This window comes from Liolophura sinensis, chromosome 11 (genome assembly GCF_032854445.1).
Source record: "Liolophura sinensis isolate JHLJ2023 chromosome 11, CUHK_Ljap_v2, whole genome shotgun sequence".
NCBI classification, from domain to species: domain Eukaryota; kingdom Metazoa; phylum Mollusca; class Polyplacophora; order Chitonida; family Chitonidae; genus Liolophura; species Liolophura sinensis.
This window is the reverse complement of record NC_088305.1, coordinates 28,598,812-28,626,741: the sequence shown is the minus strand read 5'-3', so window position 1 is coordinate 28,626,741 and position 27,930 is coordinate 28,598,812. Positions and strand designations below refer to the sequence as shown.

At 40.7% G+C, this 27,930-nt stretch overlaps 1 protein-coding gene and 1 pseudogene across 1 annotated transcript; both read right to left on the bottom strand.

The window, feature by feature from the left end:
• Positions 1-135: 135 nt before the first annotated feature.
• Positions 136-13,555, bottom strand: LOC135478289 (sodium-dependent multivitamin transporter-like; annotated as a pseudogene).
• Positions 13,556-16,541: 2,986 nt separating this feature from the next.
• Positions 16,542-26,075, bottom strand: LOC135478287 (putative polypeptide N-acetylgalactosaminyltransferase 9). The gene is made up of 11 exons (XM_064758562.1): positions 25,634-26,075; positions 24,167-24,320; positions 23,555-23,727; positions 23,024-23,188; positions 22,066-22,276; positions 20,956-21,073; positions 19,506-19,697; positions 18,770-18,898; positions 18,152-18,265; positions 17,578-17,709; positions 16,542-16,694 (listed from the first exon to the last, which is right to left on the bottom strand). The coding sequence occupies exons 1-11, from the start codon at positions 26,073-26,075 to the stop codon at positions 16,542-16,544; spliced, it is 1,983 nt and encodes a 660-aa protein (XP_064614632.1).
• Positions 26,076-27,930: the final 1,855 nt, after the last annotated feature.

Below are 27,930 nucleotides of genomic sequence, written 5' to 3'. Positions count from 1 at the left end.
TGTTTTCTTTGCCTTATAAATCGTATGCTGAAAATTGCAAATGTTAATCGAATTTTAATTGTGAGAAATGGTCTGCTAGAACATCTCATCCAATGAAATGTGACAATTGTCCATATTTGACGATTCATCGTCCAATTAAGATACAGTATCAAGTTGATATTCCTGAAAATGAAATCAAACAATGTGATGGTTTAACTGGCAAAAGACATTAACTGTATAGCAAAATCAAAATGTTATTTACAACTATCATTAAAAGATACAAGGGATAAAAATGAAAGTGAACTAATTCATATGAGTTATTTTAATTAAAAGTTTTATATAGTAACGAAACCTAAACAACTGTTACTCAATAAAAGAAAATTGAACTGGAAAGACAATAAGATCCCCAAAGCGATCGCTGTGAGTTCAAGTCTATCTCATACTGGCTTCCTTTCCAGTCGTACGTGGGAAGGTCTGCCAGCAATGTGCGGATGGTCGTGGGTTTCCTCCGGGCTCTGCCCGGTTTCCTCCCACCATAATGCTGGCTGCCGTCTTATAAGTGAAATATTCTTGAGTACGGCGTGAAACGCCAATCAAATAAATAAATAAATCAACAAGAAGATCGATATGACATGGAAATAGAACCAGATCACTGAAACTAAACTGTAATAGAGCTCTCACCTCCTTCTTTCGAAGCCGATGACCCTTTGGCAAGCAGGGGTTGAGTACAGAGCGATACGGAAATATCAGGTCTGATCCCGGTGGGTGACGCTGTTTAAAACCTAAGACAAAATCATTAAACAAGGTGCAATGCACTATAAATACCTTTCCATCATAAGCAACAGTTTCAAGGACAGTGTATGCACAGCCCTGATGACCTTCAAAAACAAAATCGTTCAAGGGCAACAAAAATGAAAACTTTCTTGTCAATTTGTCTGTCTGTAGGTTACACGGCAGTATTACATAACCAGTAAATTTTATTACGTTACGCAGTGATATTACATATCAAGGAAATTTTTATTATGTTAAATGGTTGCAGCGTAATTACTCGTGAATTATTACATAATACGGTGTACCATACTTTGCATACTTACACGTCACTGCGCTTACGAGTAAGCCAACAATAATACAGACCACGACAGAGAGCAGGCTGTAGTACTGGTAGGATAGCTGATACAGTGGGAGTAGCGGATTGGTGAAGGTGTTGGCCGATGGGCTTACGCTGGAGAAAAAAACATATCTGTCATGCTCGAAAAATAATCTGTTATATTTAATAGAAAGTATTTTTGCTATTACAGCAAATTCTGTTAAATATAACACATATATTCTATTAATCTAGTACAAAGATTCTATTAGGCTAACTAGCGCAGCGTAATGACCCAGAAGCCTCTCATCAATGCGGTCGCTGTGAGTTTAAGCCCAGCTCATGCTGGCTTCCTCTCGTAAGTGGAAATGTCTGGCAGCAACCTGCGGATGGTCGTGGCTCTGTCCGGTTTCCTCCCACCATAATGCTTGATGCCGTCGTATAAGTGATTATTTTTGAGTACGGCGTAAAACACCAATAAAATAAATATTAGGCTAACAGACTATTATGTAGAACATGACAGAATATAGAAACTAAGAGAATACATTCTAACACCACTCAGACAACAAAAATTAACAGATTAATTAAAGGGTCTCCGTGGTTCAGTTGGTTAGCGCGCTAGCGCCGCGTAATGACCCAGTAGTCTCTCACCAATGCGGTCGCTGTGAGTTCAAGTCCAGCTCATGCTGGCTTCCTCTCCGGCCGTATGTGGGAAGGTCTGACAGCAACCTGCGGATGGTCGTGGGTTTCCCCCGGGCTTTGCCCGGTTTCCACCTACCATAATGCTGGCCGCCGTCGTATAAGTGAAATATTCTTGAGTACGGCGTAAAACACCAGTCAAATAAATAAATAAATAAACAGATTAATTATTTGAGGGCAGATAAGAACATTGTCATTTTGAAATTAGCCATACAGTCTATATCTGATATACAAATCATTACTAGTTTGTTCACAAAAATCGTGAGAAGGCAGAAATGAACTGTAAACTGCACAACTTGGACCTGAATATTTATGACGAGAAATGCTCTCTATAAAGATGTAAGCCGGGTATTAACTCTGAACTTAAGCACCGTGGATTATTATCAGGATGAGGTTGGTATTTTTCATAACCTGACTTAACTTTCGATAACTTTCAGTTCAGTTTTGATCGCTTCAGTATATCACACTGGATGATTTATAAATCTCATGAAGAGAATCAAAATCGAGAAAGAAAGGAAAGTTGAACTCGCGACCTTTGGTAAAGAAAATATAGCAACATATCCCAGAAAGATTTATCTATGTATACATGCATGTATGCTTGAGGTTTGACGTCGTACTTAACAATTTTTCAGTCACATGAAAACGAAGAGTTATTAGGTGTGTGTACATATACTGTGTTTTCTTGTGGCAGAGCGAGTGCCCCCGTGACTCAAGTATTATGCCAAATACAACCAGATATGACACCCCACGCAGCTGCATTATGCCTACACCGGTCCGATCAGTCCTGTTTCCTTTCTCTAGTCTCTCAGTGCTGGGCACCAAGCGAGGCAGCAACAAGAACCATTTTTAAAGTCTTTGGTATTACTCGACATGAGTTTCTGAGTCTGACGCTACTTACGTGGTCATGTTGGCAAATGTGCTGTTGTCGTTAGGTAGAGTTGATGGTGTCTTTGTCACCTTAGCGCCAATCAAAACCCACACACTGAGACCGAGGCTAGAGATGAGGCCAGCGAAGGCGCCCTGAAAAACATCACCAGCCAATAAAGAACACTAACAATTATTCCTTGATTACCGTATAAGTGGACAGGACTGTTGTCACTATGCTGTGTTTGGGCGTCACTGTGCTGTGTTTCGGTGTCGCCATGCCATTAAGGTGCACTATTGGCTTTTCTCGGCCGGGCAGACAATGTGACTCGAAAATTCCCACATAAGTCTATGCTCCAATATTACAGATCTCGCGTGATAAAGCGTGAAAAGAAAATAGTGCACCTAACGGAATGGAGAATCATATATTGTGTCTATTGATCGGGTGTTCTAGTGAAGCAATAAAGACTGGCCGTTTTCACTGAGATACTGCCGTGGTATAATCGATATAATGTTGTTACAGGCAAGACTAAACCCCAAACTCAAAATAAAAAAACAACATGATTTAGAAATAGTAACGCTGTTGCCAATTCATGGCTGAATGTGTACTGAGAATGGAGCAGTAAAACTTACGTAAGTATTTGCGCATGGAAAGAGGATGCCTAAAGTAAACACGCCCAGGATGGGACCTCCAATAGCACCGAAGAAGGACTGGACCGTCTGCAAAGCAAAGATTAGGTAACCAATAAAAACTTAGATACAAAGTTGCGTAAAAACTACCCATTAAGCTTTCAAACTGCACAGGCACAATGACCGCGCCTACTACGTGCAGTTTGCTACGGGACCGCAGGGGTGCGCTTTCTTAAATGGATTTTAAATAAACGCGGCTAAGACTTCATTCATGTATTAACGTTCCTTCTCCTTATAGCACATGCACCGCTCTCCTTGTCACTAAAGTTTATTTCTTTTAGTCGCCTCTATTCAGCTCTCTGTAAACTCATTCATACTCGCTACAAAGATTACCTTTAGTCAGTCACCCGCAACAACACAAACTCTACACATGGATATGTTTGAAGTCTATACTATTGTAAGGAAAATAAAGCTAGAGCGCTTTTTCTAATTCGATGTTAAAGTCCATAAGCTCGGTTTCGGTGGCAAGAACCCATTGCCCGGGTGACGTCATAATTATTCAGAACCAGTGGCATGCTGGATATTGGGCGGAGGTTAACGTGTTTTGACGGAGGGCGACACCAGTCACGTAAACTACTTTACTGTAAACCCTTTACAGACACAGCCATATTTGAAATTGTTTACACGTCTTAATATGATATAACCTTAGTAAATGAATGTTATTTTATCTCTTGCAGTTTATGATCCGACCGCGCTGTGGATTTAGAGATGGATGCTAGGAATTTAAAACCATGAAGTCGATTCGCAGGGATTTGTAGGTTTTTTGTAGGCTCAGCCATTGTAAAACAAAGTACTCTCCACGCCCATTGTCCAGCATGCAACTTGCTTGTGAATAATTATGACGTCACCCGAGGCAATAGGGTTTTGGTGTCGAAACTAAGCTTATGGAATTTAACGTTATGAAATAGTAAAAGTATTCTAACTGAAATTTCCTTGTAATGATACGGAGGTTCAACATGTCAATGTGTACAGCTTATGCTCTTACATGTCACTGGCTAAAGGTAATTTTGGTAGCAACTATGGCTGATTGTAGAATATAGGGGATTTTCTAAAAGAAATAGACTATAGCAAATCTTGTACACAAATCTTGAAAAAGGTTAAGGTCACTGGGGTCATGGTAATGAGGCAGGAAGTGATGTCAGAAAACAACAAAAAGTCTTGCTCAGTCTCAGTCTAATCTGTTTCTCTTAACTCTTGATACATACATATTCTCTTTATTTAAAGTATGCAAAACATGGTTCAAAGAGTATCTGAAATAATTTTATTGATGAATACTGAGTGAAAAGATCCACGCGAGGAGGCAAATGATGCGGCTGATTCGAAACAAGTTTACTTCGGTGCCACAGGCTTGTCTAGTGGTGGCCGTGATGTGAAGTAGATTGAGTGTAGAGAACAGCGCATGCGCACTAAGGAGTAATACTTATTTTGTCTTTCTTAACAAAATCCTGTAAAACCATATCTGGCTGAGGTATATTTCCACCTACTTGGATAACGCTGCCCATCCAGGATGCCACATAGGTTAACGCAAGACATATCACCCCTAACCCGATGGCTGTCAACGGAATGAAAGGAAGATAGTTTTCGTAAAAAAAAAATACATATCTATGTAAATAAACCAATCAAAGATGTAAAACACAATAAATACGTGAAAACATTAAAATCAAATAACTAAACACAATCATATGATCACTTAAATGGGACAGGAAGAAGTTGGATCTCAAATAAAATTCCTAATTACAAATGATTTGAATTTTTTCAAGATGTAGGTGGATCTAGTAGGAAATCGCCTAACTTACAAGGCTTATTTCATAATATATTTCAGGGTTAAAATTGTTATATTCCTCTCCGACCGCACGTGGGAAGGTCTGCAGCAACCTGCGGATGGTCGTGGATTTCCCATGGGCTCTGTCCGGTTTCCTCGAACCATAATGCTGACCGCCGTCTTATAAGTGAAATATTCTTGAGTACGGCGTAAAACACCAATCAAATAAATAAATATAGCAAACTGTTGTACATTGGGACCTTAGTAAAGGCGCGGTGGGTGGGTATGTCCCATCACAATCCTTTCTCAGGTGGACATGTGTTAATTCCTTAGGGTGGAATTTGTCTCAACTGAGCTACTTTGAAGTTTGTTACATGATTTGTTTCAATGCCTTTTCCTCAAATACTGTAGCTTGAAAACCTCTCACACGGGCATGTTGAACTGCGCTGTGTTTGCAATTGGAACCGAAAGGATGCTGAAATTCGCAGATGGAACTTTTATACATCGTACGAATGGAATTTACCGCCCACTACTAATGCAAGAAAATACGGCTTGCTCACCACAGTTTTATTCCGCATTATCCAGTTGCATTGACCGAAGAAAGCGCAGTTTGTAAGTGATCAGCAGTCATTCTTTTATCTCATTTCCATACAAAACCTAAACTACATTACACTTGACCGCCGATGTAGAAGTTATACGTTTCTGAGAATCAAGCAAATTCCGAATGAATGAATGAATTCCTGAGGTTTAACGTTTAACAATTTTTGAGTCATCTGACGGCGAGGAGTTATTAAGTGTGTGTACATATACTGTCTCTTCTTATGGCAGGGCCAACCCATGCCACCAAAGTGATGCCACCACTGAACAATCATGCCGAAGATACTAAACATGACACCCCACCCAGTTACATTATACTGACATCAGGCCAACCACTCGTGTTTCCTTTCTCTAACATCTCAGTGCTGGGCGCCAAGCGAGGCAGCAACAAGTACCATTTTTAAAGTCTTTGCAATCACCAGAACCTGGTTTCTTCCTGAGTCGCACGACATCGAGGCGTGCGCTCTAAGCATTAGGCCACTGAATCGTTCCAAATTCCAAATGAGACAACTACATGAATAGTACAAGTTTCGTTACCCAGGCCCCTGGCAACCCAGGTGGCTGTTGTCTCGCTCATTTTCGGGGCGATGTGAGGTTTGACGACGTCCTGGAGGGTCACAGCCGCCATAGCGTTCAGTCCAGAGGATATCGTGCTCAGAGAATGAAAATCATATTATAAATAATAATGTTTGATTTATTTTTTTGATTGGAGTTTTGCATCCTTCTCGAGAACATTTCACTTATACTTATTTATTTATTTATTTATTTATTGATTTATTTGATTGGTGTTTACACCGCACTCAAGAATATTTCACTTACACGACGGCAGCCAGCATTATAGTGGGAGGAAACCGGTGGAAACTCACCACCATCCGCAGGTTTCTGCACATACGGCCGGAGGGGAAGTCAGCATGAGCAGAACTTGAACTCACACCGACCGCATTAGTGAGAGGCTCATGGGCCATTGCACTGCGCTAAGGAGCTAACCAACTAAGCATTTCACTTATACGACAGCAATCAGTAACCAGGGGAACCATGTGGAAGAATAATGATAATGATTTGATGGTTACTTGAAAAACACCATGGTCAGTGGTGTTTGAAATGGACTTGGCTTACCCGAATTCAACAATGACTCAGCATGAATGAAGGATAACACCAAACGTCCTACACGCCAGGCTCGTTTTCCCAACCACAGCTACGCGACGTCTAGCGCATGTATCATTTTAACACATATCTCTCCACTATATGTTGGCAAGTTGTAAATTGTAGGACGAAGCTGCAACTCCTGTGGAGATCAAGACCTACCTGAGAGCTCCACTAAACATACAGGCCACAAACAGTCCCGGCACGCCGTGGTAGTTCCCGAGGGTATCCATAACAAATATCGGTACGGTCTATACAAGGACAGTGAAAAATAATTACTTGTTAACTGAAATAGCGACAAAATTATAGTTGGAGAAATTCAAAACTAAGCAGTTCTGAGATTTCCAGAGTGAAAAATAATGTGTGTGTTGCGACGGGTGGTAGTAAATTATTTTAAATTTAATTATGTTTAGCTCTCAGTGATACTGTGGGGGACAATCAGGTATGTGGTATATATAAAGTGAGGAATACCACGTGTTCAGGTTAGCGTTATGCTTGTCCGGATGACCAGTTAGCGCAAAGTGGGCTGAATTCGTCAATTTCCGTCATCAAAGTGAGTTTGCGCGATTGACAAGGTCTTTCACAACCCAGTTGGTCTCGCAAAACCCCGTACTGTCCATACCCTTAGCGAAAATGCCGCTCCCTACGTTCGCTATACATCTCTCCCGTCACCAGACAAGCTTGACCATTGGAGTCTGTGCTATGCTTAGCCTCACCCACCTGTGCTCTCGCACGGGGCAATTTAATCAGTGTTCATCAATAAAATTGTTTCAGATGTTGGTTAGAATTATACTGTAAATTCTTTAGATATAGAGAGTGTATTATTAGAAACAAAGCTTGACAGACTTTCTCTGGCATCACTTCGTGTCGTATAAGCCTCGCCACAATTACGCCAGTCGTTTCGGCCGTGTTCAGGGCTCCCGTACAAAATTTACTAGTGGCACGAGTGAGGTAAAACGAACATTTAAGATTGGCGCATGCGCTGTAAATAGCATGCGTAAGCTACTGTCGGGAATTACCTGCCTAGATAGACAAGGTCCTACAACACTATAACCTCGTTACTCGTACCTGATCAGGGGCGGCAATCCTGCCAGAATCCAGCGGGTCTCGATCAACGTAATACGCAAACATGACAACGCCAATGAGGACGTAGAGCAAAACGCTGATCATTAGGCCGGGAACATTCAGCCAGTAGGCCCTGAATTGTAACAAGCCAGTGTTTTAACAATTGTAACAAGTTGTAATTAGTGGCCTATATGTTTGGCGAAAAGTAGAGGCGCTTGATGCTAAAGCCTTGAGTGACACGCTTTAGCAGCAATGTTTTATGACGTACATTGGAATCGTCGATCATAGTACACGCTCTCGAACACGCAACTAGGCGACATACTGGTCTCATTAGCCAGTGAAAAGCGTCCATAGCTATTTTCAATGCTGCATGAACCTTTTCCTAGACTCTGAAACAGTATAACGGTGACTTACAGTCGTGCTTTAGTCAGGGTTGGGCATGTGCAGGCTCTCTGCACCTGAGCTTGGTTCGTCCCGTAAACCGCCATATTTGTGAATGTCCCGCCAATGATCAAGGACCAGATACTGTGCCGTACTGTCGGATCACCACTGATTCTGGGAGGGAAATACAACAACTGTGACGTTTAGTCAAATCACAGTTAGGGGAAATACAACAACAACTTTCACGTAAAGTCGAAGAGAAATACAACAACAACTGTGCAATTCATTCAAATCATCACTGATTCTGGGAGAAAATACAGCAACAACTGTGGCGTTCTGTCAAATCATCACTGATTTGCGGGGGGTGGGAATACAACAACAACTGTGGCGTTCTGTCAAATCATCACTGATTTTGGGAGGAAATACAACAATAACTGTGGCGTTCTGTCAAATCATCACTGATTTTAGGAGGAAATACATCAACAACTGTGGCGTTCTGTCAATTCATCACTGATTCTGGGGGGATATAAAATAACAACTGTGACGTTCAGTCAAATCACTGTAATATGAAGTCTGTCAAAGCTGTTAGGCAACTGTTACTGATCACATTTACTATAACATGGGCGTCTGGAAAACGTTTGACAAAACGTTATTTAGAGTAGACGAGCAATAGAGAAAAGTGGGACGCTGAACGCCTGTGAACTTGAGAACTTTCTCAATAAAAGAGGTGTTATTTGTGGCTATAGGAATCGGTAAGACCGGTCATCGGTGAATTAATGTCAGCAATGGTTGTCCAACATTTTTATAAGTCACAAGAATGAAGATAGGACTATTTTTACATTTAACGAGTGTACACAAATGAAAAGCAAATATCAAAATAGGCCAGAAGAAAGTTAAAAACAGGGGCTTTAGTCTTAATACACTTTGAGCAAGTGAGCAACTGATGAAAAATAAAATGATGGATTTTCGTTGAATCATTAATTTAGGGGAATGGCCTGTCTGTTTACTTACTCGTTGAACTTTATTCTTCCGTGATCACTGGCGATGGTCCAAGCGTTCGCTAACCCGCCAGTCACTACACTCCCCTGTATCAAAACAGCCAGCAACCCGGCAAAGATCACTAGCATTTGGAACGTGTCCGTCCACACCACCGCCTTCATACCGCCCTGTATTTAACCACAAAATTGAACAATTCTTCCACTTATTCTGTTCCACTAAATGAGTTGTCAATGCAGTGAGTCATCACCTGAAGCCCTGCCAGGAAACAAAAGCGTAAACTGTTATTTAGGACACGGTTTTGCTTTGTTTATGTATTTGATTAGTGTTCGCTGGTACGACGGAGGCCAGCCTTATGGTGAGAGGAAACCGGGTACAGCCCGAGGGAAACCCATGGCCGTCTGCAGGCTGCTGACAGACCTTCCCACGTGCGGGACACGGATTTGCCGACGATCTTTACACTCCCACGTCTTATTGCGCGCATCTTAATTTTTTGCGTGTCGCAAATTTTTTATACTATCTGTCTATTAAGGAGGCATAACAGACATTCTTATTTCAACCGTTAATCAAGATGGACGTTCCATGTAAATAATCGCAAAGCCAGTTCCCAAAACGGTGTTTAACCCAATAAAATATGCATGTTCTGATGTAAAGAATGTTACTTACTATCGTGGTATAAAAGATACAGACAACTCCGACAGCGGCTACAACTGGCCACAACGGCAGAACAGTCACTGGAAGAGGCAACAAACATGAATCCGAATAAAATAACAATAGTGTTAAAAAGTGTGTATCAAGTCTAGCTCGCAATGCACTCTGAAGGATAAGACACATTTGTGCACAAAAGACACACATTTTTGTTGTAAAATGAACAGTAACAATACTTTTTCATTTTGAATTGTTGTTTTTTTTTAATGCCATTGCTGTTGATATTTCAACATGTCTGGTGTTTAAGTATCGAAATCGGTTGACTTAATGACTATAAACAATTCTTGACATCCAATGCCATCCAGTTGACTTATGACCATTACAAACCATTTGACCTCTTCTGTTATAGATTCCATTATACCAACAGGACATTGTGTTGAAAAAGACAGAGTATTATGTTATAATAACAGAATACATCCTAGCATCACCCAGGCGACAAACGCTTTGTTAACACTAACAGATTATTGTTTGATTCACCACTAAAAGTTTATCAGTTTCTAAAGTTTATCTCGGCCAGTTTCAGGTGGTTTTAAGTAATTTAACCAGCCCCTAAAAAACAGACATACATGTATTATCACCTACCTGCACTTAGCGCCAGCGAGGGGGCGTAGAGCACCACCGACATATACAACAACTGTTAAAAAATGGTGCAAAGGTTATGATACTGACCCAAAATAGTTCATACTTGGGCATTAAATGTTGAATCAAATCAACAAATAATGATATTCTGCCAACACTAGTTATGCAAGGTTATATAGGCAAGTAGCCTTACACTAAAAAAAATAATCCGTTAAACTTAACACGAAGTCTGTTGTCTAAGTGATGATAGAATGCATTCTGCTATTTCAATGGAATTTTCTGTTAAATATCACACATATATTCTACTAATTCAATATATATATTCTATTAGACTAACAGGACATTATGTAGAATATGACATACCATTCTGTTATAATAACAGAATACATTCCAGCATCACTCAGACAACAAACTTTCATACTAACAGATTATTTTTTGGGTGTGCCGTGCCATAAAGAGGCGACGCCTTTTCACACCGGGACGTCATAATGACGCCATTCGAAATCTGCGTATTCAACTGAATGTACAACTGTATGTAAAGTGACAAAACGCAGCACAAGCAGGGCATGCGGCGCTCTCTGCCTTTCGCTTTACATCACTGTCAACAATAGATAAGTTTTACCTTTGGAGCCTGTGCGAGCCTCGTAGACTTGCTTAGGCTTAACCTCATTATCCCACAGAACTATTTAATGAGCGTTCATCTATACAGTTGTTTTAGGATGTCATCTTGTACATACTCTAGATAAATAGAATGCATGTACGCAAAGTATTGTTAGAGACCAAGGTTGAGACGGGTTGATTGTGTTTTCTGACATCACTTGCTTCCTCATCACGGTGACCCCAGTGACCTCAGCGTTACTCAAGACATCTGTACAAAACTTGCTTGTGGTGGCAGCGATGTAAGGCGACAGGTAGAGAGTAACACGTCTTCATCTTAAACAACCATGCACTGATTTTTTAGTATGGTGTATAAACGTACACTCACCATTTGGATGGAGTACAGCACCGATGTGGCCGTCCTCAGCGAGATGTGGAAGCGAAGTGACAAGTACTACAACAGAAAGCATCTATAAAATCTACACTTTATTCCCCGTATGTATCAAATGTGTGATGTTTTACAGTTCACGCGGATGAAGTGCTGGACTCAGACCATGCCATAACGTCGAATGTTCGAATCCAGTAAATCTTAAGATCTGGAAACTCCCAAGTACCGCGTTAAAAATCCTGTAGTAAATAGATAAATATATGGTGTTTTACGTTATAGGCATACCACACATTGTTTACAATGTTCCATAGTTCTGTGACGTCATGACGTCACAATAGACCTCTCCAAACTGTCAATCAAGATCACGCATTTGACCAATCATAAGTTGTAATTTGTTGCAAATGTTTAATCTTTCTTTGACGTCATGACGTCACAATTGCCCTCACCTGAAATGGAAGAAAAGGTAACGTTATCATGAAAGAAGGAGTGGCGGAACATCAGATGTGTTGGATACATCCATTCCATTCTTTAATCAGAAAACGAATATTTATGTATTTGTTTATTTATTTGATAGGTGTATTAAGACTGCGGTCAGCACTATGGTAGGAGGAAAACGGTCAAAACCTGGGTAAAAATCATGACCATGCGCAGGTTACTTGTCATGCTCCTTACAGCGAATGCGCCGTTCTCTCTCATTTACATCACTACAAGAACTAGCAAATTTTTTACAGAAATCTTGAGCAACGCCTAAGGCCACCAGGATCATGAGGCAAAAACCGACAGCAGAAATCACAAAAACTCTTGTTTTAATCATAATTCATACACACGCGTTCTATATAGTTCTATAGTATGTTCTCATACGTTATACATGAAATGTGTTTATGTGCGTCTATTCTATGCTATATATAACACCCTTCTGAAGATAAAAAGGACATGATTACAATGCGTATGTAGGTCAAGAACAGCCTGCATGCCTGTTTATCTTGGGGGACACTGAATAATGTCAGCAGGGTAGTGAAGGATTGTATTGACTTAAGAGAAGGAGGGGTGATCTTCCGCGTTCGGTCGAGAGATATATAGGTGGTTCACGGCATTGTGTTCACCTTGCCTGCTTGGAGACCTACTCTAGCTGGTGTTTACTATGACTGTTCTCCCTGTTTAATATCTGAGACATCATTTTAAGTGCCATGTCCTTAATTATTTAGCAGTATAAAGGCTTGAGCGTTTGATAATATAAGTATTTAATTGTTTTCTTAATAATTCTGTGGTTGCTATATATTTGTTTACGTTTTCTGTTACACTGTTTATATAAATATATATTATTCGTGACAAATAAACTGAAAGGTCAACACAATATGTGTCACTAAGTAAGAGACTGCTCAGCGTGCAGTGTTAAAAAACAAAGAATGAAGAAAAGAGTAAATAAATATGATCATACCTCGAAGGCACTAGTTATTCTCAGATTGTAGAAAATGGGTATGTAGATGTAGTTGCAGCAGAAAATAGCCAATGGGGCTGGAAAGTACGAATAATAGATACATTGTATTCCTGAAATACACCTCCGCCGGTATCCCGATGATAGATATTGCGGACTGGAAACTGGCGAGCAGAGACAAGGCCACGGGGATAACTGACATTTTACGTCCGCCCAGAAACACTTCCTCGGTGTCCACTTTGTTCCTGTCTTTGATGGCGTAAAATATCCCGACACCGACAGATATTGCGAGGCTAAGCCCAAAGAGGGCGTAATCTGCAGCGTGGAAGGTACTGATGCTACTCGTATCCATGGTTCAACGATATTGGTCCAATGATATCTGTATCGGCCACAGAATGTGTCCTGGCTGTACTGTGAATGGTGGCCTTGGTTAACAGCTCGTTGCTGTGTACATTTAGGTTAGGTTAACAGCTGAACTGCAAACAGTTTCTGAAACAAAGTTTATCATACCACGAACTTACAAATAAACTTCTCCAGCCTAGTTTACGCCCCATTCTAAATAGACACGTACCTACTGACTCCAGTAGGTACGTGTTAGGGTTAGGGTGTAGCCGAGTACATGCGTGCGGCAGAGTAGATGTGTTCAGCCGAATAGATGTGTACAGTCGGCGTAGATGTGTCTAGTCGAGTAGATGTATGCAGCCGAGTAGATGAGTGCAGCAGAGTAGATGTGTGCAGCAGGGGTAGATGTGTGCAGTCGGGGTAGATGTGTGCAGTCGGGGAAGATGTGTTCATCAGATTAAATGTAGGCAGCGACTTAGAGGTGTGCAGCAGAGTACCTGTGTGCAACCGGGGTAGATGTGTGCAGCCGAGTAAATGCGTGCAGCGGAGTAGATGTGTGCAGTCCAGTAGATGTGTGCAGCCAGGGTAGATGTGTGCAGCTAGGGTAGATGTGTTCAGTCGAGGTAGATGTGTGCAGCCGAGTAGATGTGTGTAGCCAAGGTATATGTGTGTAGCCAGGGTAGATATGTGCAGCGGGGTAGATGTGTGCAGCCGGAGTAGACGTGTGCACCCGAGTAGATGTGTGCACCCGAGTAGATGTATGCAGTCGGGGTAGATGTGTGCGGCCGAGTAGATGTGTGCAGTCGGGGTAGATGTAGTATTGTATAGGCATTGATTTCCGTCATTGAAATTATAATTAGACACAGGCTGTTCTGAGCTGTGACCGAACTGTTGGGATTGTGAAGCAATTGATTGACTTCGCAGCGTTGCAATATTATTAAACAGTGTAAAACCAAAGCAGCGACGACGGTGTTATATCTGGCCAATGGTCACACGTGCCCGATAAAATTCGGCTTCTTGTCAGTTTATCGCAGTGTTTTTTTTCCAACTGTTCACTGTAAATGCTTAAATAGTTGCAAATTACATACCCTCTAGCACCTTTGTTCAAAGGTGAAGAGTATCTTAATCGCATATACCATGTATCAGGAATTACATTGTTCATCATTTGCGGTCAGTTTGTTTTTGTGGCATTTTCTCTGAAAATTGAGATCAGGTATGTAGCGGTAGAAAGACCAACATATTGATTATTTAATTGATTGATTGATTGATTGATTGATTAATTGATTGATTGCGTAAACTTTCCTGCCTGAGACAAACAACCCTGCTGCCTCGGGCCTGCTGGCGAAAGACAAGTGTTCATCAACGAAATTCAGCTGGTTTAAATAGTCCTACAAACCAGAAAGCCGATGTTATAAAGTAACACAAAAGCTACAAAGATACTCTGCCAGAGCTGGATTCAAACACGAGACCCTGTGAGTTTAGTTCTTGGGTAGAGTCACGAAACGTACATGTACCTCATACCCTGTCCTGGCCTGACATCCTATGTATTAGGTTCAAACCGATCAATAAAAGTCAGCGTCGAGACTCTACAAACGAGGCCCGTGTGGTGTCAACTTAGCCGTCTCTCCCTTGAGAGGTGGGGTGGGGGGGGGGGGGGGATTCAATTAACTTTTTGTGAAGAAGGGTTATTAAAGAAACAATGGCGTTGTGAGTTTTAGCCCAATGTCTCTTGAGGCAAATATAAACGTCTCAAGAAATGAAATACCCAGTCAATAACCAATCACTTAGCTTAGTCACCAAAAACTGACAGCCTTCTAATATAAGCCAAAGGTTATATTTCGCTAAGGATAAATTAAAGTTGACACAGGACAGTGTAAAGCAGGGTAGGGTACTTAACTGAGCAGAGCTAGGTGTATAATTAACCTTGTTGCGACATGAATTGAATATCTTGTGTAGGTACTTGACGTAGTGGATCATGTATCATATTCGATGGCCGAAAGAAATACTTCATTAAAAGACAAATACCGGGAAATACTGGGCTCCTTGAACTTCTAGTCCGTTCACAGATGGATGACAAAATGCATGCTTTCTGTGAGACAATATTCTGCAATCGACTAAACGTGACCGTCTTAGTTTGTGGAGTACGCTGCTTTACCGTGTTTCTATGGCCTTACGCAGTCTGAACAGTGGTACTTATTATCTACACACTCCAAGCACAAAGGCTTCTTCTACACATAAAAACATTATTTTTTCACTGCTAAATTTCACGTTTATTATTTTAGGGGGATTTTTGCTTTGAACACATCGTCACTTCTGTATGTATATCCACCAAAACCTAAAACTACACATGGTAAACAACTTGAGTTGTACCTCAGACACGTAGTCATAACTATCCATATAGTGGACATAGGGAGACTCTGGCAATCTGGTTAATCCGGCAACCGGAGAAATCCGGTAAGGATTATCGTGTAAGGCGGGACACATTCTCACGCCTGTGTCTATGTATCCACTAAAAACTAATATTGCACTTGCCGGAAAAATAGTTCTATACCTGAAATGGCAATAGTTATATCCTGCACACGAAGTCATACTTTCTTATACATCATATATATACATACAATCTGACAAAATCACGATACTATGAAGCTATTCGTCTGAGTTAGGGGTATAAAAATTCTTCAGTATTTCGTTTATCACCAGTCAAAATTACATCTCCTTTATAAACACGCCTGAGAACACACAGACCTTTGACCTGATCTTGTCTCACGGTATTCAGAGGAAGTAATAATGAGTAGAACATCAGGCGACTATGTCTAAATAGTGTGAAAGGAAATGGACTGTTGCCCCCCTTTCATATTCGGCAGTTAACATCAAATACGATGACAAAAAAAAAAACAAAAAAAGCGGTTAGAAATATGTGTTTGAAAGTCTCGGTTAGTTTTATCCTCAGTGTTCGGAGGATTAAGAAAAAAAGACTCCTAAACTCAAATTGCAGCAGATGTCATATATGTATTGTAGAAACTTTGCAATAACTCTTTATATGTACATTTTATGTATGTTATGTATATTTGTTTTCAAAATCTAAATTAGATGATTGATTAACAAAAAACTACATTTTCCTACAATTTCTAAAAACTAACTACGACAAGACAACTTATTTCTCACACATCTCTCGGCTCCAAGGTCGACATAAAACTCTGATAAAAATAAAAAATTGGAAGAAAACCTAAGTTCAGTCGTTGATTTCTGGTTTAAGTTTCAGCACCCGTCGCTCCCATTGCCACACTTGATTGCTGTTATCGGAACATTTGTCCACAAGGGCAAATTCTGATCCCGATTGAAACGTCAAACACTTCCCTGTCTCGTCATGGGAAATTGTGTTGTTCTGAAAATAATAATAAAAGCAGCTATACGTATCAAATAAATCGCACGCTCATGGTTCCACAGGCGGCTTGCCATTCTGTCAGAAGTGGGCAGGAGGTGGTGGGGGTGTAGGCAACAGCAAACAGTTTTTCGCGTGTCTTTTAATTTATTTATTTGATTGGATATTTCACTAATACGATGACGGCCAACAGAATGGTGGGAGGAAACCGGGCCCAGCCCGGTGGAAATCCACGACCATCAGCAGGTTGCTGGCAGACCTTCCCCGTACGGCCGGAGAGTTAGCCAGCATGAGCTGGACTTGAACTCACAGCGAGCGTGTCTTTTTATTGACCACTGCACCTAAGACATTAAGGTTCATGCATGGGCAAAAGACAACAACGGTTGTTTTTCAATCCTAGATTGTTCCCAAACATCAATCAAACGATGATGGTGAGTCCGAAGAGTAAAAACCGAAAGCGGACTTTCATAATCACACTGTACAGATATATTGGCGTGCAACTGAATAGCTTTTATTTTGGGACTAGGCAGTTTGTCAGAGCCATGTACCTTTTCTGTGATGATATTGTCGGGAGTCTAGGCGCTCAAAACAGGTATTCGTATACCAGCCGTCAACAAAAATGGACACTCTATGTGATTAATCACCATAGGCCAATGCCCACAACAACGCTCAACACAAACCACCAAATTATAACAGATTCATGTAAAGAAAAACCGTCAACAGCTTTCAGTGACGTTGGAAAGACGCGAGTAATGTTTTATCCGAAATTTTATCAAAATTACTTCACTGTCCAAATCGTGTAATGTGATAGTTTATAAGATGACTAAAACCGACTGGGTTTATCGACAAATCAAAACCATGACTACCATTTCTGTTAATCACCCACCTGGTGATATGTCCACGTGCCTTTCCCGGCCAACTCCTCACACCCGGTGATGATGACCTTGTTGTCCTTCCGGTCCACCGTGAGACAGCCCTCGTCACGCCTGATCTGATTCTCACGAGTTAATGTCCAGTGCTAGAGACAACAATATAAGCGCAAAATCAATTACGGAAAGGCGTAAAAGAAATAGAAGGTGAAATATAATCCTATGCCGGTTTAAACAACGAATACTACGACGTAAAACACCTAGCAAATAAATAAACAATGAACATTATCATTCTTTATTTGTATTTGTATTCATTGAAAATAAGCCCTAATCCATATACATGTATATCTCGCTGTGGTGTCACTCTTAACTTCCAAATATCCCTTACTTCAAATTTCATCCAGAAATTAGGTAGAAATTATTCATGTCAGTTTCATGCTTCAGCTGATATTCAACTTTGATATACAAGTTTATATGAAAAACTTGAATATGGCGTAAAAGACAACAATCCAAAAAGTAACTCAGAATAATACGTCCTTGGTAATTTGCAATTAAATAATTAATTAAAATGCCCCAGGTGTCATGGAATACCTGAGGGGGCACATCCTTGCTACAAGGTTGGAACGTCTGAAAGACGTTACCATTGAGGAACCAAGACTGCGTGGACTGCATACAAAAGTCTTTTCCTCCACTCGACATCTTTATCTGCAAACAGATGACGGAAATTATACACTCTCACTTGTATCAGAAAGGACCTCTCGCAGAATAACCAGTTACTCAAAGTAAAGGGACTACAGGTCATGTCGCTATCAGCAGATTTGATTGTGCATAATTACGTTGCTATGGGGATTTTAGTGTAAAATTAACACAGGTAGTACAATTCACTAAAATGGGTACATTAACTGGCTCTAGCTAACTTAGTATCGCACCCAGTTGGCTGTGTTAGGTTCGGATCCAGCCCTCGCTTGAACAGCTGCAGTTTTAAGTCATGCTGGAGAGTTGTCTGGTACTAATGACGGACAGCAGTGAATAAACAAACTGATTAAAAACGTTTACATAAAGAGACACTGCCTATTCACTGTGTTTTCTTTGGTTAGATGTCGCATCAGTTACTAATAAAGTCTAAATATTTTGTATTTTCTACAATACACACTTAATTAGCATCCTTTGCAATTTTATCAACAAATGTTTGTTGCACTTTGGACCTACCATACCAGTAGCTTTACTGTCGTAGGGTACGTATAACTCGGGGTACACGTTCTCAAGGTACCAGTCAAAAGATTTACACTTCAAGTTTTCACGGATATTTTCTCTCTCAGTTACGTCCCCTACATCTACCTGTAACAGTAGCAGGTGTTTGGAGAATGCTAGTCACATTGAACACTTCCAGTGTATATGTCACCGATTGAACTGTAAATCAGGAAAGTCATATCGATTACCTTAAAGTGATCTATAATAGTTCTATGATACCATACGCACCTAAACTAATGGGGGACCGTTTCCCATCAAGTCACTTGGACCCACTCGGGTCCAAGCTGGATTGCTTGTGTTTTTCTACTGCAATACGTGAAAACTACATTAACACTTTGTTCACACAGCGGGATACGATATGCAGGAATTAGCAGCCTAGGCGTGAGTCCGCAGCCGACCATCGAGAGTAAGGTATGCGAATCTTAACCACAATTCTTGTTCCCAATGCCTTGGTCATCCCCTCATAAATAATAATCCAGGAGCCCTTTTTACGTTTCTCTATAAACAATCGCCTCCTATAGAGAATTTTCGTATCTGTATATTAATGATTCTTTATAGAATCTTGTGGGAATGGTGTGTGCGGCGCCATAATCAGCTTCTCTGCCTAAAACAATACAATCCAAACTACTTTACAACTATTTCTCTTAGATAGTTTTCGATATCAGAGATATCTACCAACGTAAAATTCCCTTACCTTTTCATAAAATATTCTGTCGTAAAAGAAGTGTTTGTAGTTGTTCAGCCAGACCTCCACAATACGGGCGTTGTTCTCGCGAACTGTCTCGCCAACCTCACGGCCTTGAAAGGAGAACGGCAATTTCGTGCGGAAAAGATGGCCGACGTGCGAGCACGGAATGATCTCCAGTGTACCACCGCACATCCATGTCTGAGGTAAAGTCAGTTTTACGTTCATACAATACAATAAAAGTGCCTAAATATGTCTACAAGTATATAATACTTATGTGGATTATCATGCACGAATAATGGGTTTAATTTGTTTGCTTTTTTATTTATTGAAATATTCGCTTAATACATTGGTACTTTTATACAATTATCTATATTTGTGTTGAATTATTCAATTAAAGACAACGCTAATCATATTTAACTGTGAAGGAAACCCATCACAGGATGAAATCACCGCGCCTATTCAGCCACCTGTCATTAGGCCGCAGTCGAGCTATATCACCAGTGCAACTTACGACGCGACGTCATTCGTAAAAGCGCCTTGACACGGTGTAATCTTCCAATCGACCCTTCACATTCCACAAGTCCAATGAACATATATCATGCGTTATTCCATGCAATGGTAGAATCGACAAATCGCATCGTCAGAACGTGGCTTATGAAACACATTTGTCCTATTTTCATCCCACTTGTCGAATTCGGCGTATTGATCTTGAAACAAGCACTCTACACAGATAGACCACCTATATGACCTCCTTGTACGCTAATAATACAAACCAGTATTAGCAGTATCAGCCATTAAGCTGTTTCGTCAAAGCTGTCTTTAGTCAGGAACATATCCTGAACCTGAAGGACAATGCTAGGTCTTCACCTGTCCCTAAATGTTCACTACATTTGGTCTCCAGTCAGAAAAATTGGTTTCTAGTCAAAGCCCTAACCTTGAAGCATAATTCTCTGTGTTTACTCCCACTCCAATATGCTCTGTGAGTAAAACTGTCGACCTTGGAGGACAACTCGAGGTGTTCATCCTCAAAGATGGTCAGTAAAATGGGTTTTTAGTCAGATGTCCTGATCTATAATAATAACTTCAGGTGTTTATCATGATTTATTTATTCCACTGGTGTTCACCGCCGTACATGAGACGATTCACTTATAGGACGGTGGATGGGGTATTCACCATGAAGGATAATTTTAGCTGCTTACCTTCAAGGATAACTTTAGATGTTTAGCATGAAGAATAACTTTAGGTGTTTACAATGAAGTATAACTTTAGCTGCTTACCTAAAAGGATAACTTTAGCTGTTTACCTTAAAAGATAAATTTAGGTGTTTGCCGTAAAGGATAACTTTAGGGGTTTACCTTGAAGGATAACTTTAGGGGTTTACCTTGAAGGATAACTTTAGGTGTTTCCTTAAAGGATAACTAGTTCTTTACCTTAAAGGATAACTTTAGGTGTTTACCTTAAAGGATAACTCTAGATGTTCACCTCCCCAAATATTCAAGCCGGTGTCGTATTTCCCCAGAGTGTTGAAGAAGTCGACACTTATGGCGAAACAACAGCCCAGGAAAGTCGGTGACCTGCTCAGAGAAGGAAACGTATAAAGTGATTTCCCTTTTCTCGATCCCATTTCCCTCAATTGCTGAACTAAATCATCGATGTAGTCACTTATTTGATTGGTGTTTAGCGCCGTATACTCATGAATTCACGATTTCACTTTTACGATCGACGGTTAAAGATTTGTGGATGAAGGAATCCGGAGTAACACCAGTGCATATATTACATAATTCTTCTTAAGTCATGGCGCTATGAATCGTTTAAGTTCCTGCTACCTAAGCATTTACACAAATAGGTATCGAGTAACCAAGGTAACCAAGGTAACCAAGGTAAACTGACAAGAAGCCGGATTTTACAGGTTATAGCCGTGAGTACACTCATTCCACACTATCGCAGCTGCTCTATTTTCACGCTCCAAGCTGTGGTCTTTCATATAAATAGAGCTAATGATATATCCTACAAGATAAGGGTAGATATATGTACATCAAGTGCAGACCCATTTCGTACACTTCTACTCATGTCAGGATGTTTCGATCCCGAAGCCGGAATTATCGCTGTTGTCATCCTTCAAAAGACACTGTTTAATATGAAGTGTACCATCTGTTAGCTGTCTCCTGAAATTGTAAAAGTGGCTAGGGAAGGCGATCTTGTTATGTCCATCTACAGTTTCACGCAAAAATGGAATGTGTCTCCCGGCTAGCCTTTCTCCTTACAATCCTTTCAATATGGATTATATTTCTTTTAGCGTCCCTGGGCAAATTGTGGACAGTTATGTTTGGCAAATTACTATGTACTTTACCACTTATCCAATGCATGCTTTTATCTCAACAAATCAGCGTAAACGCATTTATTTCTTCTAGAAGATTATGGGCACTACTTTGACTCCAAAGCTATCATTTTGGGACCTGTTGTTTTTTTTAGCTTGTGTACAAAAACAGTGGGCGAATATCTTCACTTTTGGTTGACGGCTCGAATACGAATGTATGTCTTGATGCCCAGGTTCAGGTCAGCTTACCGAATCGGGTCTAAAATATCCTTCCGCCGCTGACGCTCGCGCTCCGGTAATTTGAACCAATTAAATGTCATGTCCCACTCAAACCCACAGAACATCTCACTTCCATTTCCTGGCACGAATTCCATGGTGTCCGATTTGATCCGGTCGGCGACAGGTACGGCGACGGTCTTCTCGTCGCGGGCGATGCGGTCCAGCAAGGGTTCAAGCCAACCTGAATTAGCCGATAAATGACGTATTGCTTGACAAACGTATTTGCACCTATCATTCATAGAAACTACTCAATGAGTTCAAGCAGCTCATGCTGGCTTCCTCTCCGATCTGCCAGCAACCTGCAGATGGTGGTGGATTCGACCCGAAATCAGGCCGGTTTCCTCCCACCATAATGCTGGCCGCTGTCGTATAAGAGAAATATTCTTGAGAACAGCGTAACACGCAAATCTGACCACCATAGGGTGGGTGCACCCTACGTAATTAGTTTTTTCCAGGGCATATGTGTGCATTTTTCCAGCGGTTCGTTACACTAACTGCCTCAGTACACTTGAAAGGACAAGTAGATGCATGCTATTTTGTTATTTTAATAAATGGCGATAAGTGGCACAAACAAACAGAAATGAGTACATCTCGGTGCAACAACCACGCATACTGGTATATTGTGGGTCTTCTTTGACCACTTTTCGTATCCATGACGTCACAACCTAGATTTTGTTTTCCCAAATCTTGCACGAGTTAAGCTTACAAGAACTGAACCCAAAGTCCACAACAAAAGTAGAAAGAACTGGGTATGACCCATATTGTCGACCTGGGAATGTAAGATCTGACAACGTTTTATTCAGTCCAAAAATATAAGCAAAGCTTGTTTCAGATACGGTTTATAATATTCATAGTATAACTAGTGGGATGAAGGAGCTTTCCGTCCTCTGTTTTCGTAATTTGAAATGACTGGAATATAAAATCTTACCATCAGTACATTCACAGTGAGAGTCCAGAAACATGGCCACCTTGGCAGTGACGGCTTCAAAACCCAGTAGACGAGCACGGATTAAACCTTGACGTTGAGGTGCCCGGATGATCCGGACTTTGTCTATCGAGGCAACGTACTCGTCAAGTTTGTCTTTCAAAAACTCTGGAAATGTATGCATCAGTGTGTCATGCATTTAACTTTTTACAGTGATCTCTCAGAGCCACGCTTATATCGTCACAAGGGTTCCTCATCCAAACAATAGAAAAAAGCAGGAAAACATATATACAAACAGTTATATACACATATGTAATGTACTGAAATTAAAAGGTATAAAACGTTGCTCAAGTGAAAAACGCCAAAAAACTACAAATATACACTGCCGTTAATACATCGCATTCAAACGTACACGCCTCACAAGCACACACGATATGACATTTTTTTGGAAGGTTTAATATTCAAGTGAAATCGTTGAAGAGTTGTGTTGGATCAGAAATATCACTCTAATAATATGCATGAGTGAGATCTAACCTTCGGAGGAAAAGTCATCCACTAAGATTATCTCTTTGAGCAGATTGGTTGGTGTTCTGTCAATAACGCTGTGAACAGTGCGGAGCAGAGTGCTCCAAGCCTCGTTGTGGAAAATGATGACCACGCCCACATCCGGGAGATCAGTGCGGTAGGACAACGCCCTCTTTCGGCACCTTATCAGGACAATTATTTAATTTGACTCATTTGGTGATTATATCACGATTGTACATGCTTTATCTTTACAACAGCTTCACAACAGCGATGTAAAAGTAAGTAAATTCGATCTGTCTTTAAAGGAATAAAAGCTAGCTGAAAAAGATCTTATAAAAGTTATCGTTGCTTGCATTATAAATGTCAGGTTTCTTGCATGAAACTATTGGCTGGACAAGGAATTGTCACATACAGTGACAATTCGTGTAACTTGCTATTTATGCATTTACATGAACAGTTAGAATAAAACCCTGACTGAGATTAACTGAAAAGAGGCCGAATTTCACCGCTTGCATGTGACCATTAGCCAGCTATCTCACTGTCGTCGATGTTCTGGTTTTACTCTCTATGCTGTACGTCTTTATTTATATTTTGTTTACGTCTCTCTCCTTTTCCACTTACGCTGGTCCGGCCACATCCCAGAGTTGGCGTTTTACGGAAATCAAGTCGCTGGCGAAAGAGTTGAAGGAATGCTTCTCCCAGCCCTTCTGGTAAAGCTGTCTGTCATGGTCATCCATCATGCCAGGGTCAGTAATCACGGGAGTACCCCATTCGCCTAAAGACAAATAGGCCTTAAATCACAACAAAGCAGTTGACGTTGGTACAGGTATGGGACCACACGTATAACAAGTGGCATCCTCAATAATGTGGAATGCATCACTATGTGTGGAGAGCTAAAGTGAGGGCGAAAACCGCATTTTTTGAAACCTGGCCACTAGTTAAAATCTGCACTGTCAGGAGGATGGAAATGTGACCAAAATATTACATCTGTTGAAATCTGGCCAGTCGTTCAGATATGCACTAATGAATACGTTAAACTGTATTGCATTGTGAGAATTAAACTTAGGACAAGTTGATTCTAGAACATAGCACATTATTAGATTCAATATGGCAATTGGATGTGTCTACAAAAATTACTTCACTCAATCTGTTCGTTTCTTGATAAATGTGATCACTGAATTAGGAAGGTTCACATGTCAATGTAATCAAGTCGGCTCAATCTATTTGGCAACTTCAACTTGTTCAAACATCCTCCAAATTTTGCGCGGTTGTCTGTGTAAAAAAACTTTATATATATTTCATTGGGGTTTAAGGCCATATTCAATAATTAGTTCATTTCTGCAATGGCTGTCACTGTCATGGATGGAGGCAGGACAATTGCCAGAGGAAAACCACTGAACTTCCGCATTTTTTAAAGAACTTTCCCACCTGTGCAAAAATTTTCCTGATGTGATGTAATAATATTTCTTATGTGTCGACGGATAAGACAGATGAGACGTCGAATAAGGCATTTATACTGGAATGACGTCTTGCGCGTTTTACAGTACGACGTCATATATAGCTATACGTCGGCTATGGGTAACGCCAAGTTTTCTTGAACAGCGGTTTTAATACAATGCAAATTCTTTTTACAACTTATGAAAGTAATTCAGGCTATCGCGATCCTTATCATTTTGCCTTGCTTTTAATACATATAGATCTTGACACTGAAGTAGCTCTTCAAAGCCGATAAATTTATACAGATGAGCTCTTGGATGGGATTACTGTACACCACATATAGATTTGTTCCACCTATAAACAAGGCTGTCGTGGAGTAAGTAAAACACTCAACAATCTTGTGTGACATTCCCAATATTTATTATTTATTATTTATTTATTTACTTACTTATTTATTTATTTATGTACTTATTTATTTCACCGTAGCTTAACGCCATACTCAAGAATTTTTCACTTATACAATGGCGATCAGTTTTATGGGTGAAGGAAAACGGAGTATCCGGCAATAAACCACCGACCTTTGCCAATATACTGACAACCTTTCCCATATGTTAAAATGCCAAATAAGTAAATAAATAAATAGCGTCATACCTGGTGCATGTTGATTATATCCTGAAACCGTGTCAGGGCCGTGTCCTCCCAGTGGCATGCCCGGCTGAAGAGGATGTCCTGCCCTATTGAACGGTACTCCTGGTGGAGCTGGCCCCATTCCCCGAAAAGGTTGATCGGGATGTGCCCCACCCCCGGGACGAGCCCAATCGTGACCGACAAACCGGGGCTCCTCTCCCCACCCACCGTCTCTGATTCTCTGTCCGGCTGCTACACCCGGATCCTGTTGCTTACCCTGCCGGTGGTACATCTTTGGACTTCTCTGCCCTGATAGTTGGTCCATTTCGGACCTGAACGAACGCACCTCTGCCTCGAGTGACAGCCATTGTAGGAAGAGAAACGCCACACTGACGCTGAGGACGGACAGGCATATGTGCAATTCATTTATGTGAAACGTTTTGACGACTTTCGTTTTGCCAGCCATTTTTCAAGCGACAATCGTACTTTCCTGAACAAAGAGCACACTGCCACTACCACATACAAACCGTCGAATAACAGGTGCCGAATCTGATAAAACTTGTTCTTGTATATAAGAGAGCAAAAGTTTTAAACCAGCATTGAACAGAAACGGCCATGGATGTCAACTGCGATCTTGGCTGTCCAATCACTCCTTAACATGCAAGGAAATTTTGTTAGTATCTGTTTTCCTTCAGTGCGGTTAGTCCGTTCTCCTCTAGTCCAAATGAGGCAATGCTTAGCCGACCAGGAAAAACTGTCGTGACAGAAAAAGGGCCATACACCCTGGATCGATTAAAGAACAACATTTCAGATCCAGGTGAATTTTGCATGTTTGCATTTGATTTTGGCCTGAGTAATTATAACAAAACTGATCGATACACAAAGTGAACGGAAATACAGACTCGACAAATGTAAAAATTAAACCACGTGATCGCGATGGATAACTTTTACCAATCAGAGAGCGCCACGTCATACATTATCGATGTATATGGTAACACTACTCCAAAGTATTGGAGTTTTACGGGCGACTGTGTCAACGAGGCAATGTCTCAATCTTTGGCGTTGTGTCATCAAATCATCGATCTACAGAACCAGTTGAGTGGTCTAGCAGGTGTACACATAACGTTAGCTCAGCTGTACAAACATTTTAAACGAGACCCTGTTCGCTACTAGTTTAACCTTAGCCTGATAATTAACTGTACATATGAACTCTTCTTTAGAGTAAAGCATAAAGAGAACAAAATCAATAAATTTGATTCAACTGGCTTTGTTATATAGCAGTTATGGTTCACTCCCAAAAAATATATTATAAAACGTCCAGTGACAGGAAAGACCTTCTGTGTAGCATGTACATGCACATAACGCCTTGTAGCATTTGTTAGATCCCGTGTGTTATGTGATGATTTCAACCAACGTCACACGTTATTACTGCAAAAGCTGGAATGTCAAGGTTATTCCATCAAACGCCTTCACTCCAAGTTTCTTACGTTTTACAATGGGAAAAACTTTCTTGAAAGTTAATATGGATAGAGCGTCTAGAATCTCCCTCTCTCTGCTCATTAACCGCGTTGAATACCGCTTAACCGGAAGCTAGGGGAGTATATACATCGTGTTCAATTAGATCATCCGGCTGGGTTTATAAACATCGCTCAAAAACTGCTGACTGCATCTTTGTGTGTGAATCCGCCTTAATGTTGTACTTTATAATCTTTCTTAGTTTGTTTGGTGGTTTGCGTTGAACGTTGTTTCGGGAATTGGCCATGCGACCAACACGGCCCTGTTTGGTTGACAGCTGGTATAAAAATGTCTATCTTAACGTATAGATACATACAAGTTCACAAATTACGGGCTCACGTCATTGCAAAATATTCTCTAGAGCCTCCTTCCTGATTTAAACCAAGGTATCAAATATGTGATGTGCAAACAGGGAAGAGCGTCACAAAATTGATCGACATATTTACTTATACATGATTCGGACAGATTGGTGTACACTAGTAACACTTTATTCTCAATAACACGCTGGGTGTTGCTTTGGTTTTATTGTGGCCCATCCTATCTGAACAGTGTTATTATCAATAACGTTTTAAATGTTCCTTTGGTTTTACTGTGGCTGATCCTACCGGAGGACAGTATTTTTGTCAACAACACTTTGGGAGTTCCTTTAGTTTTACTGTGGCCCATCCTACCTGAGGACAGTATTATTGTCAATAACACTTTGGGTATTCCTTTGGTTTTACTGTGGCCGATCCTATCTGAACAGTGTTATTGTCAATAAAGTTTTAAATGATCCTTTGGTTTTACTGTGGCTGATCCTATCTTAA